Below are 16,011 nucleotides of genomic sequence, written 5' to 3'. Positions count from 1 at the left end.
CCTGCTGCTAAGAATCTAAAGAACACTGGAAATGACGCTTTGACAAAGGTTTGTGACTCAAACAATGGCATGTCAGTATCTTTAAGAAGACGCACAGTTGATGGAGGTTGTTATTTCTAAGCAGATACACAATGACATCCAGACGGTTGATCGTTAATCGTTCTTTATTTCTGTACAAAAATCCTTTGAAGAAATTTAAAGTCATGGAGTTTTATCACTTTACAAGCCCAAGCCACATATACAACACATTCATTTGATGTACAGTTAGAGTAAACCGACTATACCAAGAGTCCTATACATGTATGCAGTGTCTGATACAAATCTTTTAAAATGGATCTATAATGGGTTCTGTTTATTGCATACAGTACACATACAGAACAGGTATAACATGACAACTTAAAGCATGTCCCTTGTAGATTTGGATCAACTGTGTCTGTACAATAAATAAGTATAAAATATATCTTTGTGGATTTTTAAAAACACATTAAACATACAAAACACTAAATTACTGCTACAACCTCCGAAAAAAGACCAGCTATTTCGGCAAGGGAGGGGTGAGGGGGCATCCTTTTTCTTACTGATTGCAACACAGATTTCTCCATTATTTTAAAATGGGGAAATTGCACATTTATAGACTCCTTGATTAAACATTTAGTGGACAATTTGAGTTAATCTTTTATATAGTCATGGGCATCTTGCTGGTCCATTCCAAAACACAGACAGATGGATCACAAACACAGATACAAAAAAAAAAAAAAAAAGAACCAAACATGGCAGGAGAACATCACAATATCAAGTGAGCAAGTGCTCGGAATGAAACAAAACAAGTTAACCACTGGTCTGATGCAAAACAAAGATGTTTCTGTTGGTTTTTTTGTGTTTTTTTTCTTGTTCTTGTTCTACTATTTTCTGTCTTTAAACACTTTAGTCAAACAAAGGAGGATAGTAAAATCACTCAACTTCTACACCCACATTTCACAGACACCTGCATGGCAAAGACGTTCAGCGATGCATGTACGTTACAGATGCGTTTGAATAACTGGCTCACACTTTCTGATTTTTTTCTCTCTTTGTCGAATTAGCCATGGCCTTTGAATCACAAACTGCCTAGCAACCATGGTTGACATCAACGAGGTCTGCTGAAGAATAGGCCAGTAGTTTTTAATGTAGAAATATTCAATGACAATGCTAGAAATAAAGACTTTTAGAAATAACTGCAAAATGTAAAAGTCTATTTGTGCAGGGTTTTATTTTTTCAAATGTACGGTAATGTGAGACAGTAAACTGGCCAACCTCTAACCTCCAAGCCTCCTATGAATCACACTCATACACTTACACGATACACTTTTATACAACTCTTCCTAACAGCGACGTCTCTTTATTTCCAGTGTTCCAGGCCAGTGCAGAAAGTAGTATGAAAAATCTAAACACGTGAAACCTGTTAATCTGTAAAACAAATGTTTCTACAGTAGTCCAGATTGGACAAACCAAAACTGCCTCTAGAGAAGGTCTTTCCTTTTTTACATTGTTTTTACATATCCTACACACTAGTCCTTTAAAACCTGGTTGTTTTGATAAAACTTTCTTTACCATGTCTATCCATAAATTCTGACACCTCCAGGCACTGATATGTAAAAGGCCTAATAAACAACAAAATAATATTTTGCAGGTAAAACAGAATTGTCAAAGCCACAAAAACATCTGGTAGTTTGTAGGTCTTGTGCATCTGTGTGGTTGTTCTGTGTATCTCTGTGGACATTTTGCATCCGTTTGCAGTCTTTTTACTCAGCACCCTGTGGTTCCTTTGCTTCTGCCCTCTTAGTGCTCCTTTAATTAGCTTTCTTACAAGAAATGTTGTAGTAGCTTATATTGTCAAACTTATAATAATAACAAAGTGTCTTCATGCTACATTAAGCACTCCCTGACCCCTTGGAGCCCTGGGCCTGCACCTGGTACACTTGTTCACTAATTAATCCATGGCCATGATGTTCCACTTTTAATAGAAGGTAGAACAGTTTTAATCTGTCATTAGTTGCCAGGCATGTACATTGAGGCACTACTGACTCAGATGCATTGGTATTAAATATTTTGCAGATTTATTTTCAACTTAATATGGGTGGCATCCTGTTTTCTTAACAATATTTTCTGCTTGTACAAAATATTTGCATATGAATGCAATTGGTAGGAGGTTGGTTCGATAAAATCTGTGAAACACTTCGCTATTGGAGAGACAATCTACTTTCACTGAGATGATGTACAGACCCAGAACTGGTTTGCCTGCCGCCCAGCTCGCACATGATAGTAAATCCAATGCTGTCTTATCAAGCTGAGATAAACCACACCAAATATCTTTCCTCTCTGATCTGCCTCCAGGAGGATTTCCTATTTTCCCTTTTCCAGATGACGTTGCCTCATCTGTAATTGGCTGTTACTGTTACTGGTCAGGACAAACTCAGAACATGCTCAAACTAGCAAAGAAAAAAAAAAAGCTTCTCTGAATTGAGAATCTAAAAATGCCCAAAAGGTCAAATTTGGAGGAGCAGCTTCCAGCTTTTCCAAATGGTCACTATTCCGGCTGTCCTGGACTGAGCACCTATATCCTCAGCTCTTACATGTCATCCTTCTGATATACTGCACCTGGAATTCTTGAGAGAAGAACCTACTGGTAATTTATGTGCTTTAAACTGGTGATTCAGCTGCATTATTGCCATTAAGGCTCAGAGGGAACCAGTCTGCTTCAAGCAAAGTGCGTGTTGGATAATTGAAAGCCATCTGAAACAGCACTGATAACTTCTTGCTCTAATATCATGCTAGATAATAGTTACAGCCAATTATGTGAAAGTGAGAATGTAGCTTGCATTTAAACTCCATCTGTCAACCTTTCCTTTTTCATTTTTCACAAACTATTTCCATTCTTGACAAACAAATCATGTACAAGAGAAATGCCAGTACTGCCTTTTCTTTTTACTGTCTCACTGTCTAACAGCAAAATCTAACAGGATCATCTGTGAAGCCAGTAAAGCTTCAGAGTTCTTCCGTCACTTTTTGTGTGTACTAAGAGCTCAAGATCATTCTTTCAAGGAGAGACTGACTGAAAGAGTGAGCCATTATCCCCATTTGCATGAATATTACAGCTTGCTCTTCGCGCTAACAGCAGATCTTTTCATTGTTAAGTTTATCTTTACACATGATATATGGTTCATTCAGAGGATAGCACAACCTTAACAGCAGCATCTTACAGCACTGTCCAACAGTGTCATCTAACAGTGACATCAGAAGGTATCAGAGTTTTTGCTGTAGATGAGCTGGAGTAAACCGATAGAGAAGTCTGACAGGACAGACTACATACAAAACGTTAAAGGTTGAAGACGGGTTTCTAAGTGAAAACTCTACAATGTATAGCTGGAAAAGAGTCAATTAAGAGTTGACTTTAGTAAACAGGCCAGTGTTAATGTTAACACGACAGCCAGTCAGGTCCATGTCAGCTGGTGCACAGTTTTTTACAGCACAGCAGTAATGGTGAGCAAATCCAATAGTTAGTTTAGCCAATAAGCTACATAGACATAACAATGGGATCAGCAATGCAATAACAGTGTTCTGTCACAAACAAAATCATTATTAAGCATGTCTATCAGTCTATCTTTATCAATGATGGGTGTAGAGACAGCCACATTTGTACAAACACTGTTGACTGTTCTGAGCCAACGAGCTGAGGTTTCACTGAAGGGTAGAGTCTTACATGGACACAGCTCATCGTGGGCAGTGCTGGCTCTGGGAGAGGGTTTTCACCTTTTCAGCATACAAAATCACATCATTCTTTCTCACCACCAAACCTTGACTAAACACCACTTGATCCTGGACCAATGGCTTGGAGCAACTGACTCTGCAGTGCTGGCAGTGTGCATGTATGTGTGAGTTTGTCTGTGCTATTAGTATTCTTTTAGGGGTATGTGTTTCAGTATCTGGGGGTTACATAGTCACTTGGCTGTTTTCCCCACTCTTCTTGTCACTCATAGTTTCATCTTGTGGACCACAGGGACAGGCAAGACCTGATGGATCTTGGCTCGGTTGCTGTCCACCTCCATATGGATCCAGTCAGGTTGGAAGGAGCCCTTGAAGCCCACAAATGCCAGCTTATCTGCAGAGAAGCCAAATGACATTAAAGTAAGAGAAGTCCTCCGGGCACTCGGGTGTTTGTCAGTACTGCTTCTGTTACGTTGTATAACATCATATATGTATGTGGTAGCCTGTGTCACAGTTTTACAAATTACATTTTCATTTTCATCCTAATGTAGAGTCATTTTTTGATTTCAGTCTATCACCAGTTTCTTGTTTTTCATTCTATTACTGTTGATAGATGTATACTTGCATTCAAGTAATTAATAAAGAGATAAGGCAGCCATGTTGGCTGTTTTTAAAGTTGTTGACATGCCATTATTTACATTTTTTTCATGTCCCAATCACAAACATTTTAGATGGATGACCATTAACTCATTTTACATTAAAGAACTACTCATGTTCTTAGTTGCAAATAAATCACTCCGATAATGATAATTTCAAACCTTGTTAGCTGACAATGATACATGTAACAGACTAAAGTCTCGAGAGTTTTCACTGTGAAATCTTTAATTCAAAGTAAAATTTCCAAAAAGGATGAGGAGACAATACCATCATACCCCTTTTAGTACATTTCTCTCCTTGATGCAGACATTGTTAGTTACCTTTTAATTTGATGCTCTTTTCTGCTCCAAGTCTCTCCAGAACTTTGGTCCAGGATCCTCTGGTAATCAGACGGCCCTTAGACGTCACGAGGACAATGGAACTAATGACAGAGTGAGAAGCAGCCAACCATTTTAATGTTCACATTGAGCTGAAACTAGATGTATGTGTATTTTAAGCACCATCGTGTGTATTTTTTAAATTTTTTTACTAGACTCAAATCACACTATTCTGTAGCTATTGTGTGATTTGAGTAATTTGAAATGATTGGGAACTCATTTGGTGGAATGTCATTCTATAAAATAATTTGGAACGCTGAATACATCCAAAAAGTAAAACAATGTGTCACACAATGAATTAAGCTATGTGGTGAAGCAAACCGTTAAAGAATTGTTCTTACCCGTTTCTCAGTCCACTGACATAGTTGTCTATCTGTGCAGGGACTCCCTGTAGGATAGAATTCCTGAAACCTTTGCTCTCCACCACTTTTCCATCATGGCCATCAATTACTGTCAGTTGCACCCCATCTTCTAGTTGGTATAGCTTCCTGCCGTTCACCTGTCACAACAGAGGCGGCCAATCACAAAACAGCTCTGGGATCTACTGTAGGGCACCCCTGAGGAGGGCAAATAGTTGTAGCAGTACTTTAAGGTCAAAATGTGACAAATATCTTCACTTCTTTGTGACGTTTGTAACTATGAATATAAAGGAAAGGACCTTCTATAGCCTTAGAACGACAAAACTAAACCCTGTAAAAATAACCACAAACATGGAAGGAACTATTGCACAGAAACACGAAGCGTGAGTGGAACAGCGCTACCTTTATTCTGGTCCAAGCATGAACTAATTCATCTATTTAATTTTCAGGCTTGTTGAGACAATTTTGAGGAAATGATGATGTTGATGTAGATTTCTGATACAACTATAATTAAGTGGCCTTCACTGTGGAATGTCAGCTAGACAGTTAGTTGTATTCAGGATATATAAATGAACAGTGTTGAAACACACAATAAAGCTAAAAGATTATGACCAATCGAAGAAAAAGTGAATAATGCTGTTTTTTAACTGTTAGCCATGTCAAGATTTGGTTTATATTAGACAGTAGGTGACCAGTCGTAGTAAGTGTTGGATACAATAAAAGTGAACCAGCAGTGACATCGAGTAACCTGTAGCTACTGACAAATGTCTGAGGAGGGACAAGACCACGACCCTGGTTGTTGAGCAGCTAAGGCTTAAAGGTCAGAGCTGAAAAAACGTATCGTAGTGTTCAGTCTCATCAGTGTGCAGGTACATGTCAAAGGTATAGAAGTGAAACCTGTAACTTGTCTCTAAATGAGCCTTTCTAGGGGAATGTTGATGAAAATATGTACTTTTCCATACTGCGTCTGAGACAGTGGGTACCTCAGTGAATGCAAAGTCCTCCTTGATGTGGAAGAAGCGAGTGTTGTAGGACTCCAGTTTGACCTCTAGAAAGTTCTCTGGTGAGTGCTGGGAGGAAACAACCACACAACAGAGCTGGAATGAATATACCACATCAGACATTTCGCAGAGACAATTAAAGCAAGTTTTGACTCACCACAGTTACAGAGCTAAGCAAATTATTTAAAATTATCTAAACTGCTGAAGTCTAATAACATATTTCTAAGGACTGCAATGGGAAAATTAACATTCAGCAGGAGGAAAAGGAAAGAAAAGAACACCAAGAGAAATAGGATCTAAATAAGGATACAGATGATGGAGCATTATTATGCTGAAATGTGTTTCCTGAAAATATGGTACAACTTTAGAATGACATGCCAGAGGAGTCTGGTAGTTTTTCCTAGTGAATTCGTTTAAGTTCCTCCTAAAGGCACATACACAGATCAGGGACAACATTAAAACAAATGATACGTGAAGTTAATAATAATGCTTATCTCATTTCACCTGTCAAGGCAGTGGAAGTCTAAAGGCAGTGAGTGAACAATCAGCCATCAAAGTTGATGTGTTGGAAACAGAAAAAAATGGTAGCTTATGGATCTGAGTGACTTTGAAAAGGGCCATATTGTGATGGCTTGATGACTAGATCAGAACATCTCCACAACAGCAGGTGTTGTTGGGTGTTTCCAGTATGCTGTAGTTAGTAGCAACTGAAAGTGGTTCAAGAAAGAGTAATCAGTGAAACAGCGACACAGCCATGTGTGACCAAGGCTCACTGATGAATGTGGGGAGAGAAGGCTGGACCATGTGAGCTGATCCTTCAGAAGAGCAACTGAAGCACAAACTGCTGAAAACTCTGATGCTGCTGTGATAGAAAGGTGTCAGAACACACAGTGCGCTGCAATTTGCTGTGCACGGGGCAGTGTAGCTGCAGACCAGTCAGAGTGCCCACACTGACCCCCATCCACTGCCGAAACTGTCTACCATGGGCACGTAAGCGTCAGAACTAGACGACACAGAACATTTTCTTTTACTCCACAAACAGCCAGGTGTGTGGGCATTGATTAACTGAGAAAAAGATGAGAAAAGGATGCACTATGTAGAAAGAAGGTGAGCAAGCAGAGGCAATGTGATGCTCTGGGTAATGTTCTGATGGGAAAGCCTGCATTCATGTGGTTTCATGTTACTTTGATGCATACCACCCACCTAAACAGGCGGTACACAATGGGCACCTTTTCTTGGCAACTGTATTCACTGATTGCAGAGGATTTTTTCTGCAAGATAATCCACCCTGCTACACTGCAAACATTCTTCAGGAATGGTTTGAAGAGAATGACAAATACTTCAAGGTGTCGTTCTGTCAAATTTTCAGCTTTCAGTGGGATGTGCTAAAAAAAACAAGATCAATCTATGGAGGCCCCACCTCCGAACTACCAGGATGGATGCTACTGCTCATGTCCTGCTACCTGATAACCTAAGACACTTTGCAAGGTCTGTGGACTTGAGCCCTTGTTGGGTCAGAGTTGCCTTGGTGGCAAGAGAGGGACCTACACAATATTAGGCAGGTGGTTTTAATGCTATGGCTGATCAGTGTATATTAAAAACAGTAAAGAAGTAATAGTGAAACATGAGGGTCTGGTAAAGTCAGAGTTTAATGAGTAAGTCCATACCCTGTGTGTTCAAACCACTCCCTACTTCTCAAGGCACTGATCACTACGCTGTAAACAGGATTATGGGCATTGATTCTAACAAGGCTAGGACACTCTTTACAAGACTAAAAGTTATCCAACATCGATTTCTCAGTTCAAGACTGAGCATCACTGTTCCCATTTGGAATGATATTTACTGGTGAGTGAAAGTGAATATTGATAACAAGAAATGTTCAGCAGAAAGGGTTTAAAACTGATTCATCAAGATGGTCTCATCAAGATATTGAGTTATGTATCCCTGCCCCAGGGCCACATAACACAATAGTTTTCCATGTATTTCCTGGCATGATTATTTTCTCTGCTTCAGGATATTTAAATGTCATTTCAGATATCATCAATATGACATCAGGGATTTTCCTGAAGGGCAGCGGGCAGGGGCTTGGTACTCTATTGTCAGTATGCTCACACAAACGCCACTTGGAATGCATGATCAGTTCACTACTAACTGAATTTGGGAGTTCAAGTTTGAGGTAGACGACTCCTCTGACCTATAAGGAGTATTTATTTCTTTGTATGTTCATGCAATTCTACAGGCATGAACAATGTCAATCCCAATAGAAAATAGTGGCTGGTTGGAAACCTCAATTTATTGCTCACCCGATTAGACATCTTTCTGGGCATGGGTACATCCACAACAGGCAGCTCAGCATGTTTGGGGTAGGCTTGGGCCATGCAGTTGCTGGGCAGACTGCCTTTTGGAATGATGGCTGTTATCTTCACCCTCTCACAACCCTTGACGGAGCAGAAGGAAAACTGCTCCTTGTCGTTATGAGCCTTTACCTTCAGGAAGAGCAGGCTGCAATGCACACAAAATATGTCATCATATGCTGATATTAGGTAACCTCAGAAAAAAATGTACATTGTGACATTTATCTTAGCTAACATGTAAAATGATTTAAAATTAGAATATACAGGACAAATTATTTTCCTGATTTGATGAGCATGCTGTAGACCTTGACTAAAGCTATTACTTTAATGAGAACAACCTTAATATACTTGTGATAAAATTATTATAAGTGATACTACCCTATGGTATCGACAACAAAACTACAGCCAACGTTGTAGTAAAACCAAATGTATCTGACCCAGTGTCTTCCTCCCAGTAGTAGTATCCTCTGGCCAGGTGTGAGTGGTTGATCTTTTCCCTCTGAGCCGTCCTCAAGAAGACGCCGGTCTTGCGGGTCTGTTTGGTCAGGCGGTTGTGGATGTCTGAGATGATGGTGAAGGCAGTGCCTTGTGGGTAGCAGAGGCCCACATTGATCCAGTCATTTCTGAAACACAGTGAACAAAGTAATGTACATACAGTACTGATTTAATCTCAAAGCAAAACCTGTTTTCACATCCAAAATAAATAAAACCAGCACACACGATCATTTCTCTTTGTTTTTGTGATCACAAGGGAAAGTAATTTGTTATTATTCTTATTTTTATCAGTGTAATAAACTAATAATTTTTAAGCCATTTTTATATATATATATATATATAAAGGTTAGGGTTAAAAATATATATAATGAACTGAATAAATTTGTGGTCTTTAATGTTGGACAAAAGAATAATCAATTAACAGTAGAAAAATCAAAACAAACAAACAAACAAACAAACAAAAAAGTCTAACCAAGTGATACTTCTACTACATGTATTTACCTTAAATGTATTTATGTGTGTACTGTCAGGCTTGAGAAGGAATTATAGAAATTCTGATTTTCTACAGTGAATTAGTGACACTGGGAGATATTGCTAAAGTTTATAACAAAATATATTTATGTAAAGGGATAACAGCTTAATTTATAAGAGTAAAAAGTAAATCTATGTACACTAGCTTTAGTGTGTGCTGCAGTGAAGTCATAAGGCAGGGATGCCCTTTGCTCCTTGTATTCCCAGCCCTGCCCTCCATGGGGCCCTCAGCTAGGGGCCCTCCTATCTGACCCATGAACCAAGTAAACCATTTGCTCAAGAGGCTGATGGCAGTAACACACACACACACACACACATACACACACATATATATTCCTATGTAAGCAAAACCCATAGAACTTGAGCTTGGCATCCAGAATAATATTGCTGAATTATGATTGCGTACTGTAAAATAATGTAATAAAATATTTTTTAAAAATGTTTAAATTGTAATGTTTTGTTGTTGCTTTCAACTCCATCCACCAGAAGAAGTTCTAAATCACAGCCAGTTTGTTGTAATTAAATGTAATCTTGAACTTCCAAATACTCCAATATACTGCATACTGCAGTTAAAAGACATGAAATCAAGTAAGTAGTGAGCTATTATGCATTTTCTGCTTGATAAAGCATGTTAAATCTCAAATTACACATGACCAGTGTTGGACTGCACTTCACTAAATGATGTACGAGCAATCAAATATGACCTGCACAGTCTTTAATTCACACTCTACGTGGCTGACTATCAGTCCGCTGTGTGAAGTCTACATACTGCACGTTTTATGCATTTTTAGTGGGAACCTTCTAAAATATTTTGGTTAGCTTGGTGATTGCTTTGGTTAAATATTTTGGCACTCACTTTATAAAGCCACGAAAACTGTCTATCAATGGAATCCATGGTGTTCACATTTTGGTTTATAGAAAAGTACTGGGTAATTGCAGCTTTAAATTAAAAAAATAATACTTTAAAACAAGATTAAGGTGGAATTAAAATGAATTGAAGTGAAATCTAAGATATAAAACGTCTTGTATAAGACCAAAACTTTAAGGACAGTGGAGAGCAGCTACATTTTATGATACCAAGCTGAACACAGGAAGTGCATTAAACATAATCAGGTGATTTATTATGTTTTATCATATTTATCATATTTTTTGAAATCAAGTCAAAAATAAACAAGTCATTTTAGGCCTCTCTGCTGTATGCTGTGTATCATTGTGACCTGTAGATGGGGCCATTGGTGTATGGACAATCAATGAAAATATTTTCTCCCAATAGCATCTTTGTTGTGTTTGTCAGAGTAGACTCAGGCCATGGGGATTATTTGGCGTGCTTGAAATGACAACCAGTCTTTATGCAATTTAAATAGCTCAAGGCCACATTCTAAAAACCATCTGAAGGGAGGAGGCCAACGCACAAAGTGAGGCTCTCTCTTTCTGTTGTGAGCTGTTGTGAGCAGACACTGAACAAACACTTTTCATTTCAGACAAACTGATTTCTTTTGTGCATATTGATCCCATTATCTTTTTTATTAAAAATAGGAAACACAAAATCTAACCATCTTCTACAAATTCTTGCCCACCTTACAAGAGTATGTCTACAATATTGTTGGATTCACGGGGGACAGTAAAAGAAAATGAATTGAAATTGAAGCAGCACAACCATCCATCCATCCATCCATTATCTATACACCGCTTAATCCTCACGAGGGTCGAGGGGGGCTGGAGCCTATCCCAGCTGACTGAGGGCGAAGGCAGGAGACACCCTTGACAGGTCACCAGTCTATCACAGGGCTACACTTAGAGACAGACAACCAAGCACACTCACATTCACACCTACGGACAATTTAGAATCACCAATTAACCTCAACATGTTTTTGGACTGTGGGAGGAAGCCGGAGAACCCGGAGAGAACCCATGCTGCACGGGGAGAACATACAAACTCCACACAGAAAGATCCCGGTGCTCCCACCGCGAACCAGCGACTTTCTAGCTGTGAGGCAACAATGCTACCAATGCAGCAGAACCAGATTTTATATTTTTTTCATTCTTTTATGCCATTTATTGTTTCTGCATGCCTTTTGTACCTGACAACTCCATCACTCTCAATGGAATATGATCACTGACACTTCAATTGAAAATTCAAGTGTGCTGGTGGTAGGGACTAACTCTCCTGAAGCATCTCTCTCAGCTAGAGATGTGGAGTGGGTTATAGTGGGAAATCCCCAACCATTGCTGTCTAAAGTTCCACTAATTTATCAGTCTTGTCACATTTCCCTCTGGAACCACAAAATGCTTGTTTAGCCTAAGAAATAGTTCAGCAAACAGGATTATGTGATGTGTAATGTGTCTGCTGCTCAAAGGTGGGCAAAAAACTCCCATCTATGACCTACTGCTGTCGAGGCTCACTGTGTTTACCAAAACACAAAAACAAAAAACCTGAACAAAAAACTCAATTAATCAGAATTATGTTTTGACCATGACTTAGTATCTCGTAATTACAGGAACAGATTGCACTATTTTACAGGGATTTTCAAATGGGAAGGTATGAGCAGAAGGAGAAGGAACTACATGAGATGAAAGGAACAAGTGCATGTTTGTAAATGTTCAACATGTTAGTTTTATCGTCAAACATCTGAATCATACCTATATCTGAACACACACACATCACATGTCTATCTTTTTAATCATTGTTTTATAATTTCCACAGATTATATAAAGAATGGAGTGGAGCAGTTGATAGTTATTCTTCATTTTCCCACATGTGGTCCAATAAAAACATAAAAACTAAATATGTGTTGTGGCGCACTTTGGATTATTAACATTAAATGTAACAAAATACATTACTTAGTGACATTAATATCACCTACTTTGTCAAACCTAGGAGGATGTGAAATCTCATTAAGACAGGCAGCATAGGCAGGCCTGGATTGATAAAGATGAATGATAACCACCTTCATCTGTTTTTGTAACAAACTGAGATTAGAATCTCAACATGATGCGATAACGTTCTAGTAAATATGAGACATGATTACAAATATACTGAAAATCAAATCACAGGATCTGTCAGAAAAATAGCATTTCCCTAAATTGTTCAGTCCTATTGGATTGTCAGCTTGATCCCCTGAGTTAACGAGTTCACTTCATGCATGGCTGCCTGCATTCGATGATGCTCCGGTTCTCCTCCAGATATTTAAAGAACCAGGCTTGTAAATAAGTCAAGTGCTGGTCTGAAGTGACTAGACGCTTCCTACAGGTTCTAAAAGGTGAATTTGTTTCTCTTAATAATAATAATGATCACTTAGATATTTGATAAACAACAGTGGCAGCAGGACACTTCATATATATTCATTTCCATTCCATTCTGTTCGTCATTGTCAATAAAGAAATGCCAGTTTGGTGAAATTTGGCAAATTTCCATTCTCCTGTTGATGTTAATTAATGAACGCTGTCCATTCTAATGGTCTGGTCAACGATCACCGCTGTATGCATGCTTTGTGTAACAGAGGTGATTCTTACAAACATGTGCTGTCACAAGTACAGCTCACATGTCCACTGACCTGTTGAAGTTGATGAGCCAGATTGTGACCTCAGCAGGTGCCGCCTGGTCCCAGTGGATGGTGTAGCCTTTGGCCAGAGTTATGACTGGCTGGAACTGCTGGTAGTGTTTCCTCTTCCCCAGGGCACCCTCCAGTTCCAAGGGCTGATCAGGATACTCATCCCTCACTATGAGCATGTTCAAGTTGGCAGGATTGCGCGTCTGGACGTAGATCTGAGGAAAATATGTTTATAGAAGGAGAAGAAGAAAAAATATTTGTCAGTATCTATATATTTCATATATTTCGTCTTATTTAATCTGACATGAATAGTCCCTGGACTGGCTTTACATGATACACGCAGAGATCAAAACTGGTCAGTCCAGTGTAGGTCAACTCCGGCTCATTCTCTCTTCAGAGTCTCTGAGGGACGCCCAACCTTACTACATCCATTTCAAACAATGTATATATTTTTACTATTCTCTGTCCCCATAACTCCAGCAATCTCTAAAACACATTTTTATTTTTCTGATCAATTGCAGCTGTAGAGAAATTGAATGTACCAGACTGTAAACATGAATTTCCCTCTCTCTCTAAAGTTAAAGCCTTGTCAGGGACACAGCAATGTCAGCTAGTCAGCACTGAGGCTTGAATCCTCAGCCTTCTGATCAGTAGTTCAGTTTGACCATTTCCAATTTTGCCATTGTCAATGTTTGTGTATATCTTAATATCATATAATGCAAATTAATTTCCTTTAAATGTAATCATTAAAAGAATTCAAGCTGGGATAACCAACACACAACCAACTAATGCCAAGCAGCTGTAGCATGCGTTGTGTTTGTTAGGGCTGACCTACCTGTGCATAGTGACCGCTGCAGATAGCAGCCTTCCAGTCAGGCACGTCAATGCAGTCAGGGTGACGGAGCAGCCAATTGTCCTCTTTGACCAGGTAGGCTCCGGGATATTCACTGACTGAGCCGTCGATATCGTGAAAGATGGTAGTCTTGTCCCCATCCATCTGCATTTTATTGAACCAAGGGCCCGGCTCACCAAAAAACACCCGTGATGTGATCTACAGCAGAATTTGAAAATGATGATGAAAATAAAAGCAATTTCACACACAAAATAAAGCATAGTAGATGTATTTGATATAAAAGTATATATAGTGGAATCCATTATCCAGGTGATTATGTTACAGCAACTGTACAAGATTTTTAAAAATGCAGATCTTGGTGAAATCTTCAACACTGACATAAATATTTTCATTTGTACCCTGCTTAAAATTCACAACAAACAGGCTTAAGATTTAAATCACATTTTTTCCAGAACATGTACATAATAAACTTGTACAAATACAATTTTCAGTTTGATTTTCTATAACAGCAACATCTGTGTTCCACCAACATCCTCCTTCTCCTGTATTTCACATGCTGACTTACAGGTACATGATCAAAAGTGATGTCAGTGACGTTATTGTTTGGGCAGCTCTGCCATGAGTTGTTGAGCCGGAAGCCGAAGGCACTGGTGTGCCGCCCGTCCAGTGCTGTGTATTTCCGAAATGTACAGTTCTGCACATTGATTGGACCATCATAAATCTGCATGCCCCGGATAGGAAAATCGCTGCAGAGAAACAGAGATCAAAAACACACCAGCTCATTAGCAATATACACACAGTGCTCAGTAGGAAAGGAAAAAGTAGTGCAATGCTGAAATAATTCAGGGTGAAGTGAGTTGAGGTTTGGGTAGTGGATAGATGTTTAATTGGGTATCTTGGGTTCAAGTCCTGTGTCATACTATTCGTATATATATACACACACACACACACACACACACACTATCGGCCATAAAGTTGGAATAAAATATTTTATTTTATCTTGTCATGAAATGATTGTGACAATGGGATTTGTTCTTGATAGATAAAGTGTATATCTTCTCAAAACTTCATTGATATCACAAAATACATATCACAATAAAAATTAACCCACAATTAACTTTTGCAAACTGTCAGTTCAGGCTTAAGCTAAACTGAAGGTATTGAACAATAGAATTAAAAGTTTTGTTTCAATTTTTCAACCTTGGTTCCTTTAACAGGAAACACATATTTGAGGGGCTTTCATGCATAAGAATGTCCAATATTACTCTTTTAAATGTCACTCAGTCACTGATATTGAGTATGGCCACCCCTGACATGGATCAATGCATTAAGACATCGTAGCATACTGTCCACAAGCTTATTGATGGTGTAAATGGGCAGGACGTCCCACTCTTCAGTCAGATCCTGAAGTCAGAATTGGTTTCACCTGGTAACTGGGACTCAGTATGTAATCATTGGTTACTGGTCAGAAGTGATTACTGATGTGTATAATGAGAAATAAAAAGAGGAATGTGTCTGAAAACAAAAATTATTCCAACTTTATGGGCAACAGTGTATATAGGTTTGGGTTGCAAAACAAAAACAATTATTAAAAAGAGCCAAAAATGCTCTGCAGAACTGCTGGATACTGCAGAGCTGGTGACAGTTTGACGTTTTTCATGTTACACTCAGTCAGTGGGTTAACTACTAATATAAAAGGCTATCATACTTTCCACTTACATGCCACGTGGCAGAGTCCTGCCGCTAGGATCAGAACCCCCAGGGCCCCAAATCCTGTTGTCTGGGAGGAGCATCCCATGATTGTCACTTTCACCCACAAACAGCGAGTTTTTCACCTCCTGACGCGAGCCGTCATCATCTGGAAACGTCCCTCCACTGCACACACAGACAGGGAGGGTTAGATAGTACACATACAACTGTTTCATTGATCACAGAGACAGAATTGCTTTTATTATCATTATTCACTATCTAACAAGAATTTGTTTTTGTGCTAGTTTGGTTTTATGTTCTTTCCACTTATCAAGAAACATCAGTAGTTATAATATAAAAATACATGAAACAATATATTAGAAAAAACAATAAATACGTG

At 38.8% G+C, this 16,011-nt stretch overlaps 1 protein-coding gene across 1 annotated transcript in view; it reads right to left on the bottom strand.

Moving 5' to 3' along the window:
- Positions 1–146: 146 nt before the first annotated feature.
- The window catches only part of cemip (cell migration inducing hyaluronidase 1), a 107,179-nt gene continuing 91,314 nt past the window's right edge, over positions 147–16,011 (bottom strand). The window contains exons 20-29 of the mRNA XM_008292738.1: positions 15,642–15,797; positions 14,488–14,668; positions 13,905–14,120; positions 13,073–13,284; positions 8,930–9,115; positions 8,442–8,640; positions 6,121–6,207; positions 5,120–5,277; positions 4,722–4,822; positions 147–4,138 (exon numbers count right to left, since the gene is read on the bottom strand). Of these exons, the coding sequence (XP_008290960.1) occupies positions 4,011–4,138; positions 4,722–4,822; positions 5,120–5,277; positions 6,121–6,207; positions 8,442–8,640; positions 8,930–9,115; positions 13,073–13,284; positions 13,905–14,120; positions 14,488–14,668; positions 15,642–15,797 (1,624 nt within the window). The 3' untranslated portion in view covers positions 147–4,010. The remainder of the gene's footprint in view (positions 4,139–4,721; positions 4,823–5,119; positions 5,278–6,120; positions 6,208–8,441; positions 8,641–8,929; positions 9,116–13,072; positions 13,285–13,904; positions 14,121–14,487; positions 14,669–15,641; positions 15,798–16,011) is intronic.

The sequence above is a fragment of the Stegastes partitus genome, unplaced genomic scaffold (genome assembly GCF_000690725.1).
Source record: "Stegastes partitus isolate 25-593 unplaced genomic scaffold, Stegastes_partitus-1.0.2 Scaffold828, whole genome shotgun sequence".
NCBI classification, from domain to species: Eukaryota; Metazoa; Chordata; class Actinopteri; family Pomacentridae; genus Stegastes; species Stegastes partitus.
Note: the sequence above shows the minus strand (reverse complement) of the source record. Positions and strands in the feature narration are given on the sequence as shown.